Genomic DNA, 17,703 nt, shown 5'->3' on the forward strand with positions numbered 1-17,703 from the left:
TAGCAGTGTGGAGTAGCCAGCTTCCACAGTGCAATCGCCATGCGCTTCTCCAGCGCAGGGCAGCTCTCATTCTCATGTCCTTGCACCACAGGGCTGGGGCGAGCTCATCACACAGTCCCACGAATGTGGCTTTCCTCATGTGAAAGTTCTGCAGTCACTGCTCGTCATCCCAGACATGCATCATGATGTGATCCCACCACTCAGTGTTTGTTTCCTGAGCCCAAAAGCAGCGTTCCTCAAGCAATCTCGTGTCGCAGCTACTGCACGTGGAGAGATAAATGTTTCACTCCTCTTGCCTTTGTAGTTTAAGGAATAACTCCACTGCCACGCATGACATATTGGTCAGAGCGAGCAGCATACTGGTCAGCAGTTCGGGATCCATTCCTGAGGCCCGAAAGAGGCAGGGCATGCAGTACACAAACCGTTGAAAGATGGCGCCAAATGCGGACAGAAGCACAGGGATTGCTGGGATGCCCCGTGACTCCCTCCGCCTTCCCACAAGTCTTAGCGGCAAAAGAGAAAGAGGTGCTCTGTGGGATAGCTGTCCAGAGTGCACCGCTCCAAATAGCGCTGCAAGTGCCACTAGTGTGAACAGACTATTGCTCAGGCAGCTGTCAGTGTGAACACACAACAGTGGTTTTCCTTCTGTGCTCTCTGAGCGGCGCTTTAACTGCCAGTGCTATAACTTTGCCAGTGTAGACGTGCCCTGAGTCTGCTTCATTGCAGGACCTGCCTCAAGTGTCTGTTATGCCATTCACTCAACTTTATCTGTCTTTCTGTAAAGCGGTAACTTTTGAACTCCACATCTGAGCAATTCCAAAATTCCAGGAGATGTTCTAGGCAACAATGGGCAGAACCCTACTGAACTTGGGGAAAATCAGAAAATGAAAAGGAAGAAAATATGGGACACTTTGAGACTCTGACATCTGTTTTGCATAGCCACAGTTCAAGCACCTTTGCAGTTGTCTACAGAAAACAACTGGTTCATTGCACCCATTAACACGTTCAAGCATAACACCACCCCAAACTCATTTCTGCTCATCCTCCCAACAGAGTTTAACATGTTGACATTCTGACGCTGTAAATGACTTACCTCCCAAACAAATAATGGTGCTGGGGGAGAGGGAGAATGGGGGAGTGCACACAACTCCGACATGGCAATGGGAAAATGGGAGATTTTGGTATGGGAGGAGAGAGCCACATGAACTCCCTGGTGGTGGTGGGAAACTGGGGGACCCTGGTATAGTGGGCACACAGAGCCTCTAGCATGGAGGGAAAGGTGGGAATGGGGCAAACAGAGCCTCTGGCATGAAGGAAAGAGGGGTGAAAATGGAAGAACCCTTGTGTGGGGAGGAGGGGCACACAGAGCCCCTGAAAGTAGGGAAATTGGGACGGGGTGAAAACAGAGCCACTGGTATGGGGAGGATAAATGGGGGGCCCTGGTATGGGAGTAGGGAGGAATGAGGGACACACACAGCCCACGGCAGGGCAGGGAGGTGGGAACGGGGAGCCCACAGAGCCCCCCGCAGGAAAGAGATTGAAGGAGCTGCAGGGAGTCCCTGAAATAGAAGGGGATGGAAGATTGGCACTCAGGGAGCTTGTAGGATGGAATGGAGGGGTTCAAAGAGTTCAGCTCCGAAGTACAGATTATAAAGTGTGCAACCTTCTAGTGTACAGAACTGATTCTGGCATGACTCCACATTGGAGTGCTCTTGAGGATGATGAGCAAGAGCTCATCATCGCTGTCTGGGACCTGCTTGGGCAGAGTGACTGAAGACAATTTCATGCTGCTATTCACTCCTGCTGTGCCTAGCATATAGGGCAGTAGCTCCACCTGGGTGTGGTGAAAGTTGCCCTACGTTCACATTCTCACCATTTATGGATTAGATTGGGTAGTGTAAGCCAAACGGATGGTCTCCGGGGCCCAAACGCACACATCTCTTAGACCCCACTTGTCAAAGCTGAGATTCTTTCCCCCATTCTCCAGAAAAGAGAGGTACAAGGAGCCATCCTAAGTTTGATGAATGCTATTCCAAAGGCAAAAATGTACCATATCTAGCATCCCGCTGATGGGTTAAGGCTTGGGTTATCACTTTCACTGGTATAAGAAAAAGGAGTTCTTTTGCAGTCATATTTCCTTTATCTGCTTGCATTTAAAGTACTTTGGCTTATTATTTGCTTAAGAATAAATAAATGTGCCTGCCCGAGTACAACTATCTTTCTATTGTGGAAAACAGCACAAATTGTTTGGTACATGACACTTCTCTAGTCGTGAAATTCAGTTTTTATTCTCTCTGCTGAGGCCTCATTTACCTTCTGATCACATCCAAACTCTTTCTCCCTCTCTCACTTCCTGGTTATTGTTCCCTGCCAGTACCATGAAGAGTAGGTCTTTCATGGAAACTCTGCAAAATCATACTGTCTCAATCTATTTCTTGCCCACAATTCTTTGTCTGCCAAATCTGCAGCACACATTTTATATACATATATATTACTGGTCACATCTGTCTGCAACCACGCTGTTTTTTTGTTCTGGTGATATCTTTTGTAAGCTGTTCTATATTCATCATAATTATCTACAGTGTATGTTGTCCTTCCAAATGCTAGTTAAAAAATAACGCAGTATTGGTTAGGTCTGAGAACTGGGACATTTGATGCTGAAGGAAGCTCAGTCATAGGATTAATTTCTGACATGAAGTTCTAGTAAACTGTACAGAAGACAATAGAATCAGGAGTAAGTAATAAAGAAAATGGACTGCAATCTGTCTCCCACATTAGAGGCCTTCAAGTAACTTCTGCTCTTCTTACTTTACACGAATACACTTCACACAGACACAGCAAACTTTAGTGCAGCTCTTCATTCCTGGTTTTATTCAGGGACCTTTTTAAACAGCAGTTCTGCTTCCAAGGAGCTAAGTCTTAGAGAGTGTTTTCTTCATTTGAATTATCCAGACTTCGTATTTTCAAACATCTTCCTAAAGCTACCTATGGGACTCTAGAGTTTATACACATATGACAATTAACACTGGATGTGATACAACTGCAACAGGCACAACAACAAAGCAGCTTCTTTCCCAGGAGCATTTCGTGGATGACACTCCAGTCCTGGCTAACTGCCCTTTAAGTCTGGCTGAGCCAAGCACCTGAAGCCCGGAAGTGGGATTTTGCAGCTGGCAGCTGTTCCTCTATCACTTTTAGTGTGTAAGGATCAGCGATGTCTCTTCCCTTCTTTACTGCTGAGGAGAAGGCATATGCTCCGCTGGGACACAGTTTCCAAAGATTGTATCAAAAGCAGGGGAAGAAGGGAGAACTTGCAATTCAGCTGGAAAGTGCCACAGTGCATACACTGCCCTGGTCTTTCTGAAATTGTGTTCTTTTGGGTTGATGTAACCTAATATTTGAATGTCTTAGTTCCCTTGTATTTTGATAACTCCCATGCCATTAGTGCCCCAGTCCCAAGTAGGTGCTTTCAGCCTTAACTCCAGGTTAACAAAGATTCTCTGGAGATTTCTGGATTTTTTTTTAATGGCCCTAAGGCCCTCGACCAAGCAGCCCTACTCCTGCAGACATTGCTCCAGAAGGGAGAGCTCCAGGGCAGGAGACCCAGGAAGTGAAGAGTCTCCCATTTGGACACCAGTTACTTCCTCCTGATTTATGAGCTCTGTGGAGGAGAACCAGGGAGTGAAGAATTCCTCCCCTGCTCCCCTTCACAAGAGACACTCTGCAGCCACTAGGGCGGACTGTGGCTTTTGAATGTGGTATAAGGGCTGGAACTAAATTGTGTTATGTTGTGTCATGGTGCAGAGTGAGACTTTTTGTTGTGGAGGGAGGAGAGTCTGCACTGGTAGAAGGGAAAAGGAAAATTGTCATAAGCACTGTAGGAGCGTGGGGTTCTTTTGTTAACAGTGGGCGGGGGGGGGGGGGGGAGAGGAGTGTTGGGGGATGGTGGCAGGGGATTTTCCATGAAGGGTCCTTTACCTTGGAACTCAATCCCTTGCCTGGTCTGAAAAAGCCCAGACTCTCAGTTTTTTCCTGAAGTAGCAGGTAGAGGGGCTTGGGAGGATAGATCGGTGAAAGGGTGACCTCTGTTTTGAAAGCCTGGACTGGTCTTGATGAGAGCAGCTACATCTTTTTATTGTGGATAAACAGCCTCTGGACTGGCCACTTGAGTCACTTCTAAGCCTATGGTTCTATGAATAGTTTAGTCTTGGTACAAGCTCCTACTGTCTTGGATAGCAACTTTCAAAACAAAATAAACAGCTAGAATTTTGAAGATGAATTTCACTATGGGAGCAATATCATGGGAAGAACATGTTTGCAAATGATAATGTGGGCCATGCCTGGTTTTAACTCAATTCATCTTGGGTAGTCTGTGATTATTTCTTTCCTTACTAGGGATCTTGATGCTGCCTGACCACTGCAAGCTTCATCCTGGCATCATCTGGGCAGCTTGTGAGCAAATCCTCTTAACATAGCTACCTTGCATTCAATCCCTTCAGCATACATTGCATCCAGAAGCTGTATATAATCCTAGTACATAGGGATCCCAAGATAAAGACATGCTCTCCTCCCCCATGCATGGGCCAGTTTCACTGAGGACAAGGGGTGTGCGTAGAAGCATTTGAAAATCTACATTTAACTACCAGTAACTGTAAATCCATATCAGCTACCACAGCCATATACACAGTTAGCTACCATGTCTTCCACCTTAACACAACACCAGCCAGCAACATTGTGCTATATCTGAGTGAGTGGTCAAATAATATGTCCCAGCCCACAGAAAACAAGGGCAAAGTCCATGGAAGGAAATGCCAAGTTTAATAACGAAATAACCAGTAACAGAGGGTCCTGTGGCACCTTTAAGACTAACAGAAGTATTGGGAGCATAAGCTTTTCGTTTTTTTTTCCACTTGCATCTGAAGAAGTGAGGTTCTTACCCACGAAAGCTTATGCTCCCAATACTTCTGTTAGTCTTAAAGGTGCCACAGGACCCTCTGTTGCTTTTTACAGATTCAGACTAACACGGCTACCCCTCTGAGAAATAACCAGTGTAAAGCATATCAAAATGAGAGAAAAGTATATGTTCAGGGTTTGACTTTCCTGCTATGGAACATTTGAAGCAACTTTCACAGCGCAGTTTGGGTTACATGACATACCAGGCACAGAGGGTTCAATGTAATGACAAAGCTGTATTACATAACCTGTATTACAACCATTCACTCTCTTTCAAAATAAACTCATGAGTAATTGTTGCCACTGCACGAGTGACATTAAGTTCAAGAAGTCTGAAGCTACCAGCCAAGTCACACCTCTCAGCAAATGAAAGGTCAAAAATGTTGCAGCATTGTCTCCCCAAACAGCAAAGGAACCAGCAAGTGGGAATAGTGGAGAACTGGGGTTAGGTAGGCAGACTGATAAGATCTGTTTTCTGCAACTGCTTGGGGCAGCCACTGTTTGACTGTGGCACTTCCTACTGACTTCCATGTGGACAGTTTAGAAATGTTTTCTAACTGGGCACAGCAAGTGGCATCTATCCATAGTCGCTGAGCTCCAGAGGTACTTCCTTTGGCCATCAAAAGCAACACAAATAATCTATTGGAAATATTTACATCTAAATACAAAGGAGTGACTCCTCTAAACACAAATGCATACATTCAGCTTCTTCCCTCTCCTTGTACTAGACAAAGCCCCGCCTTATTCCCCAACAGCAATCTCTGGAACACCCCATCCACGTGGGCCAACAGCTTCTCCTTACCAACCTGCTCTGACACTCCACTGCTGTCTGTGCCTTTTGAGCTCAGACCTGAACTCCCACTGCCATTGATCTCCCTCTGCTGGTGCCAGGATTAAAGATCAGATCACAAGCAGAAGCAGGTAGAGGAAGGTCATGTAGCAAGGAAGAGGCAGTGTGGTCTAATAGCCAAGGCACTGGCCTAGGACCTGGGAGACCTAGGTTCTATTCCCAGCTCTACCTACTAGGTGACCTTGGGCAAGTTACTGCACCTCAGTTTCCTCTTCAGTAAAATGGGGCTAATGATATGGTACCTCCATTATGAAGAGCTAGGGGTTACTATTAAAGAGCCCCTGCCACAAGGAGCGTAGGACATCTCTTCCCAAGAGTCATACTAAAGTCTTTACAGGGGAAAGGAGCTCTAGCCCAGTGCTGCCTAATAGGCACTGCATCATTCTAGAGATGTGACTGTTGATACAACTGATAAACAAAACTGAAATAGGACACTTTCATTCCCAAGTGCAACTGTCCACACCAGACTGCCACTGAAAAAGGGTGTGAATTAAATCTGATTTAGTTATTTCAGTACAAGTTGTTGAGACGATACCAAATTATTATGAATTGCTGTGATTGATATGAATAAATGTGGCAAGCATGAGTTTGGTATGGCTTGGTATGTCTGAACTTGCTAGAGGATTCTGGGAGCAGGATTCTCTTAGCATTAGATAAATGAAGTGGAAAATTACTGGAGGTGCTGAAACTGCACTGGAATGGTTAATAACAGCTCGATGGGTGTGTACGTTTCAACTCCGAACTTTGGAATATCAGCAGAGACCAGCTCACAAAGTAAAGAAAGCATAGTATCATGCAATCGGTGGGCTTGGCGCAAGCTGACCTGGGTCAAAGTGACCAGTTCAGATGGCATCACGCTGAGAGCTTAAGTGAATGATTTATGAGAGGGTAAATGATGATTGAGCTTTGATCTGTTTGTGTTTGCTTTGCAATCCCTTCCAAAGTATTAATTAGAGTATACCAGTAATAAACGTCCACAAGGCATATTTCTGGGACATGCGGCTCCTTTGAGAACAAAAGGTATAAATGCTAAGCAAAGTAAATTAGTCAGACTAATTTCCCCAAATAATATCTGAAGAGGAGTGTGATGCTGTGAGACAGAGGGCTTGGAGTGACCTAGGCTCCGCCCCAAGGGACCTTTGTGGGATCCTAGAACCAGAGGGCTCAGAGTAACCAAGACACTGCTTCGGGGGACCATTGACAGTCTAAATACCTGAGAACGGAAAGTAGAGAAGAGAAGAAGTCTTGATCTAGAATTGGTAGATATGCCTGCTTTGTTTGCCAATCAGGATACTGTGTAGAGCCAACATAGTTACTAAGAGTTTAGGCTTGAGGAGCTAAGGCTTATAGGAAAAGATGTGTACCATGTAACCTTAATTGCTTGTGTGATTCTCTCTCAAATAAATTACTGTGCATTAAGTATATTGGTTTCTGAATTCTCACTGGTACCGGTAATCTCTGTCTAGTTATGGGCCATAAAAGGTCTGTTTCAACACAAGTTTGTGTCTAGACCATGGAAAACCCCTCAGCCTCCTGTTGCAGAATGCTGGATCTGAGGGATAAAAACGCATACACTTAATGATTCACTACTGTACCATGTTCCAATGGCTCATTACATGACACCACAGGGGGGGCTGCAGAGACTGGATGAAACCCTGTCTGCATTGAAATCAATGGGCGCTTGGCCTCTGACTTCAGTGGGGCCAGGATTTTATCCATTGTCAAGATGGAGAGTAACCAGAGCCACACTTGCATAGGTTTAATCAATATATATTTGATACTGTCCCTAAAATGCATTCTAAGACATTGCACAGATCACAGTATTAAATGCAGTTAGTTGGCCAAATCCTAAATTGTGATATTGGGAAGTTTCTGTTGCACTCCTGTGCTGAAATGTGTGGGAAATGTCAATGTGAGCTGTGTGCCTAACTCCCCTAGGCACTCTGAAAATCCCAGATTTTTAATGAAAACGGTTAATAAAATGATTCTAGCATTTCCTGTGTTAAATTCATTTTACTGAATGCTGGAACAACATTTCCAATGGGGGGTTTAACACTGTACTGATTAAGCAGACTTGGCAGCATAGAAAGCTATCAAAAAGGTTGTAGGTTTTGGTAGCTGTGCGGACATGCTCTGGAATAAGTGGGAGGCAGTTTGGCACCCATGGGAGATTCTGACACACACACACCAGACAGAATGAATGTCTTCTTTGCCTCCCCCCTTGTGGATAGGAGGGGAAGTGACTTTACATTTTGGGTGGGGGAGTTTGAAAAAAATGGTTACTCACCTCTCGTAGCTGTTGCTCTTCAAGATGTGTTGCTCATGTCCATTCCAATTAGGTGTGCGCGTGCTGCATGCACAGTTGTCAGAAAGTTTTTCCCCTAGCTGTGGAGACCCCTGGAGTGGCACCTTCATGGTACTCAATATATGACCCTGCTGAACAGGTGCCTCCTCAGTTCCTTCTTGCCGGTTGACAGAGGTGAAGGCGGGCGGGTTTGGAATAGATATGAGGAACACATCTTGAAGAACAACAGTTACGAGAGGTGAGTAACTGTTTTTTCTTCTTTGAGTGATTGCTCATATCGATTCTAATTAGGTGACTCCCAAGCCATATTCTTGGTGGTGGGGTTGGAGTTAAGGAAACGCTGATTGTAGCACCGCTCTGCCAAAAGCCGAATAATCTCTGGCGTGCCGGACGATGGCGTAGTGAGAGGTGAAGGTATGTACTGAGAACCAAGTTGCTGCCCTGCAGATTTCTTGGATCGGGACCTGGGCCAAGAATGTTGCTGATGAGGCTTGATGAGCCTGACGAGCCTCTGCTCCCGGTTACTGGCATGAGGCTTAGGGTAAAAGACAGGCAGGAAAATGTCCTGACTGGTATGGAAGCGTGACACCACCTTGGGAAGAAAGGCCAGGTGAGACCTGAGTTGCATCTGTGGAAAACTGTGTAAGGTGGGTCAGAGGTGAGGGCCTTTAGTTCAGACACCTCCTCGCCAAAGTAATGGCGACCAGGAAGGCTACCTTCCATGACAGATACAGGAGGAAGCAAGTCGCCAGTGGTTCGAAGGGGTGCCCCATGAGTCTGGAGAGGATCAGGTTAAGGTCCAACGCAGGGAACAGGCTGCCTGATCTGGCGATGTAGACCCTTGAGGAAGCGACCAACCATATGGTTGGCAAAGATGGATCAACCGGACGCTCCTGGGTGGAAGGCCAGGATAGCAGCGAGGTGTACCCTTATGGAGGACACCGCCAGGCCTTGCTGTTTCAGGTGTAGGAGGTACTCCAAGATGACATTGGTCACACCAACACTAGAAACTCTTCCACTTCACCAGATATGTGGCTCTAGAGGAGGGCTTCCTGCTGCTGAGGAGGACCTCCCTTACTTGTTCTGAGCACAGAAGTTCCATGGGGTTCAGCCATGAAGCTTCCAAGCCATGAGGTGGAGGGACCGCAGGTTGGGGTGATGGAGGCGACCGCAGGTGTGCGGAAGGACCTGCTGAGGTGGTCCGCCAGCATGTTCTGAACTCCTGGTAGAAAGGATGCTTCCAGGTGAACGGAGTGGGCTATGCAGAACTCCCACAGCCGGATGGCCACCTGGCATAGGGGAGAGGAATGGGCCCCACCCTGCTTGTTGATGTAAAACATGGCGGTGGTGTTGTCCGTTAGAACTGCTAAGCACTGGCCTTGTAGTCGGGCCTGAAAGCTCCTTGATGTTGAAATGTAGGGAGAGCTCACCCTATGACTAGAGGGCCCTGTGTCTGGAGGTCTCCCAGATGCGCACCCCATCCCAAAGCTGACGCTTACGTAACCAGGGACAAGGAAGGCTGAGGGTTGTGGAAGTGGACTCCTTCGCAAACTGCTTGAGGGTTGAGCCACCAGTGGAGGGACAGGAGGACCTGCTTTGGCACTGTGACCCCTGAATTCAAGCTGTTGTGCCCCGGGTGGTAGACCGAGGAGAGCCATACCTGCAAAAGCCAGAGCTGCAGCCTGGAGTGCTGGTCACATAAGTGCAAGCAGCCATGTAGCAAAGGAGACTCAGGCACTCCCTTGCTGCTGTGGTTGGGAATTGCCAGAGGCTTTGAATTATGTCTGTGATGGCTCGGAATTGGGTCTCTGGCAGAAGTGCTCGCACCTGAACCGAGTCTAACTGAGTCTGCTCCGTGAACAGGCCCGCCCCATTAAAAGACAGGTCCTACATCATCTGTTGAACCTCAGGCAGAAGGCCCGAGGCCTGCAACCATGAGCTACGCCTCATGGCGATACCGGAGGACAAAGAGTCCGCCACCGTGTCCGCAGCGTCCAGTGAGGCCTATAAAGAGGTCTGTGCCACCACCTCCTACACTATCGCTCCAAACTCCTCCCTGGACTCTGTTGGCACCAGCTTCTTGAACTGGAGCATCGAGTTCCAACAATTGAAACTGTACTGGCTCAGAATTGCCTGCTGATTGGCAATCCTGAGTTACAGCCCCCCCCCCGTTGAGTACACCTTGCACCCAAACAAGTCCAGGCACTTGGCATCCTTGGACCTAGGCGCTGGGGCTTGTTGTCTCTGCCTCTCCTTCTCGTTCACTGCCACAACCACTAACGAACAAAGATGAGGGTGCGTGAAGAGGTATTCGTATCCCTTTGATGGGACAAAGTATTTCCTCTCAATGTCCTTGGCGGTGGGAGGGATGGAGGCTGGGGTCTGCCAGATGGTCTTGACATTGGCCTGTATGGTCTTGATGAAGGGCAGAGCCACCTTTGAAGGACCTTCTGGGACCAAGATGTCGACCATCGGGTCCTCCAACTCCACCACCTCCTCGGCCTGCAGAACCATGTTGCGTGCCACCCTGCAAAGGAGGTCCTGGTTGGGGCGGCTGTCTATGGCGGGCGGTCCAGAGACAGAAGTGCCTGCAAGGGCCTTGTCTGGGGAGGAGGATGAGGAGACTAATGGGGGAACAGGGTCCTCCTGTCCCTCTGCTCTTCAGGGACCTCCTGTCCTGTCTCGCTGCCTGGACCAGGTAGACCAGGGTCCTGCTCAGGAACTGTAGTTGGAGTTGGTTCCATGGAAGGACGTAGGCATGGCACCTCCTCAACACCTCTAGGGGTGAGGCAACTGGCGGAAGCCTCCGGCACGCGCAGTTCAGAGGTGGCCGATCGGGAGCCTTTAGACTGGTGCCCTGTGCTTGGTGGTACACCCACAGGGTCCAGAATGGCCACTGCGCTGGTCCCTGCTCCCATCTCAGAGCGTCCACGGCCTGACCGGTACTGACCCCACTCGGAGTATCTAGATTCCGTCTCCGAGTCCAAAGATCGGGATCAGGACTGCGATGGCGAGAGTGGTGCCAAGCGGAGATGATCCGACAAGCAGCACCACACTGGGGAGCGGTTTCATGATGCCAGAGAGTGGTGCCACAAGGCTAGAGAGCGGTGCCGTGACTTGGATTGGTGCCACAACCTGGATAGGTGCCGCGATCTGGAGCTGTGTGGGGTCGCTGAGCAGTACCGGGAGTAGGACCTGCTGCGCGACAGGGATTGATGTCACGAGCGGGAGCGCTGGCATGACTGGAGCGGTGCCACAAGTCCGACAGGTGCTGCGATTGCGAGCGGCGCCCGGACTCCGAGCGGTGCCGTGATTCTATCAGCGGTGGACAGGGACGGACATTGCCGGTTTGCCTTGAGACGGTGCCACTCAATGCGGTACTGGAGGCTTGGCACAAAGGGTGGGCGACCTTTGCGCTGTCATGGCGATGAGGTCCTTCGCGGCCTCATAGGTGTCCAGGGTGGATGGCAGTTCCACCTCCTCGATAACCAGGGGCAGGGAGTCCAACAGCACCAGACTTGATGGTCCCCCTTGCAGGGCTGAAGTCGATGGTGCCGTCTCCACAGACTTCAGCGCTGGGTGCTCCTCTCGAGGACGCACTCCATTGGCCAGCTCCAGAGGGATTGGCCTCTGGGACGGAGAGCTGCTCCTCCCTTGCTTCCGGTGCTGCTTCTTTGCCGGGGAGTGGGAGCAGTGGCAGGTTGATCCCGCCAGTTTTGGCGCCAGAGAGTGGCAGTGCCACGAGTCTCTGCCACTTCCACCACTGTCACCGGTGCCGGGTCTTGCCATGCCACTGGAGGCTGTGGTCTAAGTGCCGCCTCCATAAGGAGATACTTGAGGTGAAAGTCTTGCTCCTTTTTAGTTCTGGGGCGAAACCCCTCATAAATCCTGTACCTGTTGGCTTGGTGAGCCTCCCCCAGACACTTTACACAAGCGTCGTGGGGGTCACCTGTTGGCATGGGCTTGCTGCAGGACTTGCAGGGCTTGAACCCCTGGGACTTGGGCATGTAAGCCCTCCCAAGGAAAACCGGTCAGGACAGAGGGTAAACCCCCCAGCCCAACTGCTAACTACTAACTAACTAATAAGTACAGAGAACAACAAACAAACAAAGCTAGGTAAGCAGGAACTGAGGAGACACCGGGTCAGCAGGGCTCCACAGCCGACCCGACGGGTGTTGCTAGGGGAAAAACTTTCCAACGACAGTGCACGGGGCACATGCACACCTAATTGGAATTGGTATGAGCAATCACTCGAAGAACTCCTACTTCTCCACCCCAGGAGCTGGCTCTCTGCTACTGCATCCAACTACAGGTACTTTAAAGGTGTTGCTTAGAACCAGATTACCCAAGCAAGGCACTCTCCCCATACCAACCTGCTATGGCCACAGCTAGCAGCACACCACAAGCTGGCGCTCCCTTGGTAGAGAAACATAGCAGCTGTTGGCAAAGCACTATGCAAGGAGCCCTTGGCTCTGAACTTGCTCCCCAACTTGCTCCACAGTAGCTGAACTCTTCTGAGCTTTCAAGCATGCTGCAAAGACCTAGACTATGTGAGCATCTGGGGAGATGACAGTTGATCCACTACTGTCAGTATGGTATGGCATCCCTCAGACTCTGGCCACATTTAATGCACGGAAGTCTATTGTCATTCTGCAAGTAACCCCATCTGCCTTAAGGATTGACCATACTGGTGAATTTGCAGATACTTTGCATAGGCACGAGCACCTCTTGTTCAAGAGACTGTCTATAGTATTTTTAATGCCTTCCTCTGCTGCAGCTGGGTATTTATATTGAGGTGTACTCAACGGGGGGGGGGTGCTGTAACTCAGGATTTGTACCAATTATTAAAGAAAAACAGGATTTGGGAATGGGGACCAGACCAACAGACTGCCCTGGCTTATCCTGACCCTGCCCTTTGTGATTTAATTGGCCTCCTCAGAGACAAGCGTCTAAAGTTACTCTTAACCAAAGGCATTGCGACAAGCTCAGAGCCCTGCTGCCTGTTGTGGCTTGGAGCTCCGGGGCCCCAGCTGACTGACAGCTCCAGCCCTGCTACCCCAGGGAAGGGAAAATGTCACTGAGGTCTCTGAAAGTCATGGAATCTGTGACTTCTATGACAAAAATCTTATCCTTACTGATGACTTATCTGAAAAGAAGTGTATTGACCCTCCAGAGGGAATAGTTTCAGAAAAAATATTTTTCCAATACTTATTACACAATGAAATGTGAAACCTCAGTGAGAAGGAGTTTGGGACAGTGATTCCTAATGAAGAAAGGAAACTTCCCAGGCTGAGTTCCTGGTAACTACACCCCAGGGCATGTGTAGGAATTTTTCCTTTTCACTTACAAAGGGATCTAAATAGTAAGCGGCACAGCTGTACCAATGCAGATGCGCCGCTATAAGGTCACTCATGTAGCCACTATATGCTGACGGGAGAGAGCTTTCCTGTCGACATAATTAAAGCAACTTCAATGAGGTGATAGCTATGTCGGTGGGAGAGCATCTCCCGCTGACATAGCGCTGTCCACACCAGTGTTTCTGTTGGTGCAACTTCTGTCGTTCAGGTATATATTCTTTTTCACACCCCTGAGCAACATAAGTTATACCAACAAAAGTATAGTGAAGACATAGACTAAAACATTTCATTCACAAAATAGACATACTACTTGCTTAACCCTAACCCTAAGAGACTTTATGTTTGGTAAAAGAAAAATCGCTTGTTTGGCTCTGATGTATTACAAGCAGGAGTTTCATCAAATACAAAAAAAATTAAGCATTTAAAGCATGGCTTTGCAAGTCAGAATGGAAGTCAGTGCCTCTTTCTAATCATTTTCTGCCAGTGCGTACAATCTAAACAGAATACATGAACTGGCTAGTGTATTCAGGTAGGCCCATGACAAGCAACTGCAGAAGATGAAAAGCCTGACAAATACAATTTTGCTCTTTGTTATGAAGTTGCTTCAGAAAGTTTCATAATTAACCATCCCACCCAAAGCTATTTCAAGTCTCATTCTAACTATATTTCTGCTGTTAGGGACTGCTGAAAGAACAGATGCACTTGCCAAGCATTTAATAACAAAATTCCAACCTTGTGACACAAGCCTGGAAACTAAGCCTTATTCAACACAAAACCCTCAATTCCAGTAAGAATGTCACTATTTGATTGTGTCTGAGATTTTTACAGACACAAACCTCACACGATAACCGAAAGTTCTGTAGAGAGGCCCAGTGAAGTATGGGATGTAATCAGAGATCAAACACACATTCTCATGGACATACAGTGAAGAAGAATTATTGAGGCTGGGAAAAATAAGATTTTAAAAATAATCACTTTCCTAACATGCCTTTTGATAATGTATCTCAGGGGTAGGCAACCTATGGCACGCGTGCCGAGCTGATTTTCAGTGGGTATCTCTTTAAAGAGCCTTTTTAGGAAAGGCTGAATATTCAGTGTCAGGACCACAGTGCCCAATGGCTTACAGTTGCGAGTCCTTACGGATCCTCTAGTCAGTTGCTTGTTCACACTATTCCAAAGCACTTGTAAGGTTTAGTGCAACGAGGTGCATGGACAATACAGACACTCCTGGATGGCTTTAATAATAGCATTGGTACAGATGTGTGCTACATATGCTTTCAGCATACTTCTAGCACATGTCTTCTTGTTTAATATTACCTGTGTTTGGCTATATGGGTCCTACCCTCTGAATGGCCCTCTTTGCTCTTCCCTTTGCAATCAGCAGAAGCAGCAGTACAACATCTGGAAAAGTGAACAGGATGACAGCCCTTGGAAGAAGAGCACAGCTATCCCCCAGAAAGCCTGTGAAGTAGCAAAGGTCACATTCAGCTCGATGAGAACTGTGTGAACAGCTTTTGCTGAAACCTGGTAAATGCTAAGGACTGCCACTGGTGCTTTACCTACTCCTTGAGGGGTATGGATCTCTAGCTGGGAAGCCTTAGAACTAGTGGTTACTAATCAGATTGCAGATATGTGAATCTGCAATCTGATTTTTAACATCACTGATCAGGCGTGATCAGCAGCTCCATTAGAAACTCAAAAATGGTACCTTTTGAGTTTACTTACAAGACTAGTTATTCCTCTAACACCTGATAAAGTCCATCACTGGCTGGAATGCAGAGCAGTCAGTCTGCTCACAAATGTCTGGCTTGTTAAGAAAGATTGATGCTTAACAATTAAACTGATCCCAGCATGAGTCAGGAGCTGGATCAATGTTTAGCAACAGTGCAATCCAGTTCTAGTGCACTCCAGATTTAAACTACATTCTATGGATTTACTAGCAGTCCTCAAAAGAGAGAAAATCTTCCCTGCACTGACACAATACAAGTTATCCTTTGGGCTAAGTTTGCAACCAAGTTTTATTCAGTAATAGTCATAGACAAAAAAAAACTGTAACCAATATTTAAGACAGAAAAAAAAATCCGTCATTTGCTTTATCCAAAACCCATTAAAACAATGCTGCAGTTTACATAAGACCCATAGAAAGTTTGGGATTCCAAATGAGAGTGCCACCCTACAACCTTCCTAAAAAGGTCTAAGCTATGGAAATACACCATCATTTTAGCCACGCAAGACTAGCTGTACCCCGGTTGTGACACCTTGAGAACACTAGAAGCTGTGAAACAACCATATCCATTCATCACTTAGGTTCATCTCATTAGTGACCACTCCATAATTGCTACAAGCACCTCCTCAAATCCCATGAAAGACACTTCCATTCAGTAATGACACTTGGAGATGAAGTGAAGCTTCCACATGAATTAGGAAATATAGTAACCAAAACAGTTTAGAAAACATCTGTAAAAAAGGGAACAAGTAAAAAAATCAAACTTTGTATCTTTGAAACTCCTTGTGTGATTCTTCCCGGACTTTCCAGACAACTTCTATCCTGGAAAGAATTGTGGCATGTGCAATTTCAGGTAGATTGTTTTTTTTCCAGTAAAACAAGGGATTTTTGAAAAAAATCAGACTTAAAAAGGTAAATTAGCTTCAACTTCAACTGTGGACTAGCACTCCTCCCCTATCTCAAGGACCAAATGCTGAATCATCATGATCTTTACCAATGCCCCATTTACCAGTTCAATACTGAATGTGTGTTGCACTTACCCTACGAAAAGATACCACGTAGAATGTATCCCCCCTTCTGTGAATAGCTTCAAAGAAGTCTTGGTAATTTCTCAGAGAGGCATAATACACCTGCAGCTCATTCCCTGAGTTCCTGCTGAAATAAAGAGGGGAGTTAAGAACCTTAAGTGAGATACCATCTTTAAGGGCTAGATTTTCAAAGAGCTCAGCATGCAGCAGCTCCAATTGTCATCTGGACCTTGTGTAATAGAGATTATGAACAAGTGGGCATACAATAAGGGCTGCTGGATGCCAATCTGTTGAAAATCTGGCACTAAGAACATTTATATGAACATTAGGTAAGAGTAAACCAGAGGCAGGAATAAGAACAGAACTTAGGAATCCTAGCTACTACTCTTCTGCAAGTCTAGATTTACATATTATCATGGGTCTGGGGATGAGAGTTCTCTTCAGCATGTTTAAAATATTCTGAGCAAAAATACCTGCTTTCCTGACTCTGACAGCACTGCCTCACTGCTCTTGTAGGACAGTGAGAAATTCCCATGACATGTTGCTATCAAAAGTTTTCCCTAATTTATTTTTAAGAAATAAATATGTTCTCTAATTTGAGGGACTGATTTATACAATTCACTGGATTTCAGCATAGCTTAACTTTCAAGAAGTTCTGCTTTAGTGGCACATCTTCTGCTTGCAGTACACCTCTACCTCGATGTAACGCTGTCCTCGGGAGCCAAAAAAATCTTACCGCGTTATAGGTGAAACCGCGTTATATTGAATTTGCTTTGATCCACCGGAGTGCGCAGACCCCCCCCCCCCCGCCCCGAGCACTGCTTTACTGCGTTATATCCAAATTCATGTTATATCGGGTCGCGTTATATCGAGGTAGCGGTGTATTTGCTGTGGTAATACCATAGCATATTGGCACAAAGCAGTACTGCATTCTATAAGCAGATACCATTGTCTTGGATTTTCAGATGATAGCATTGCTTTTACTGACCCACTTTAAAGTGCAATGGAAGCAATGGATTAGTTTGGTTTTATATTTCTAAAGTGTGCTACTTATGCAGCTCAGGGCACAAACACGTTACAAAGTGATCTCTCTGCTGTGATACTATGTGGCACTACCTCCTGCTGCTAGCAACTGCTAGCCTAGCAGGATCCCACCCTATCATAGGGCAGTCTGAAGATTAGGTGATAAGAAAGTGCTGTGGGCATAACATATTAAGTCCATGGTGGTGGGGGTTAATTTCCCAAGCAGGGTATGTTGGTTTTTTGAAACAAACCTTTAGAAATATGATTTTTAATAGTGGGGGAAGGATGGGCTGGCATGGGAGCTAGGAGCAAGAAATGGCAGCATTTTAGACGATAAAGGGGGTGGTCCCCCTTTCAATTGGAATGAAGGTGTAAGCAAATAATAATAATTAATAGCAAATAGCAATAAGCAGCAGGCATAATAGGACCATGACACTAGCACTGAGACATAGTATCTGTCT

General features: G+C 46.9%; 1 protein-coding gene across 22 annotated transcripts in view; it reads right to left on the reverse strand.

Moving 5' to 3' along the window:
• ATF6 (activating transcription factor 6) overlaps positions 1–17,703 on the reverse strand; it is a 357,879-nt gene that overhangs the window by 132,524 nt on the left and 207,652 nt on the right. For 15 of the 22 annotated variants that reach the window (XR_010590058.1, XM_065555763.1, XM_065555770.1 and 12 more), the window contains one exon: positions 16,232–16,346. The exons of 3 other annotated variants lie outside the window; for them this stretch is intronic. Coding sequence is in view for 18 of the 19 variants with exons in the window: in XM_065555763.1 (XP_065411835.1) it covers positions 16,232–16,346 (115 nt within the window). In the remaining variant the exon portion in view is untranslated. The remainder of the gene's footprint in view (positions 1–16,231; positions 16,347–17,703) is intronic. 4 more of the 22 variants (XM_065555761.1, XM_024111594.3, XM_065555752.1 and 1 more) reach the window with 1 other exon arrangement.

Source organism: Chrysemys picta, chromosome 8 (genome assembly GCF_011386835.1).
Source record: "Chrysemys picta bellii isolate R12L10 chromosome 8, ASM1138683v2, whole genome shotgun sequence".
Lineage (NCBI taxonomy): Eukaryota > Metazoa > Chordata > Testudines > Emydidae > Chrysemys > Chrysemys picta.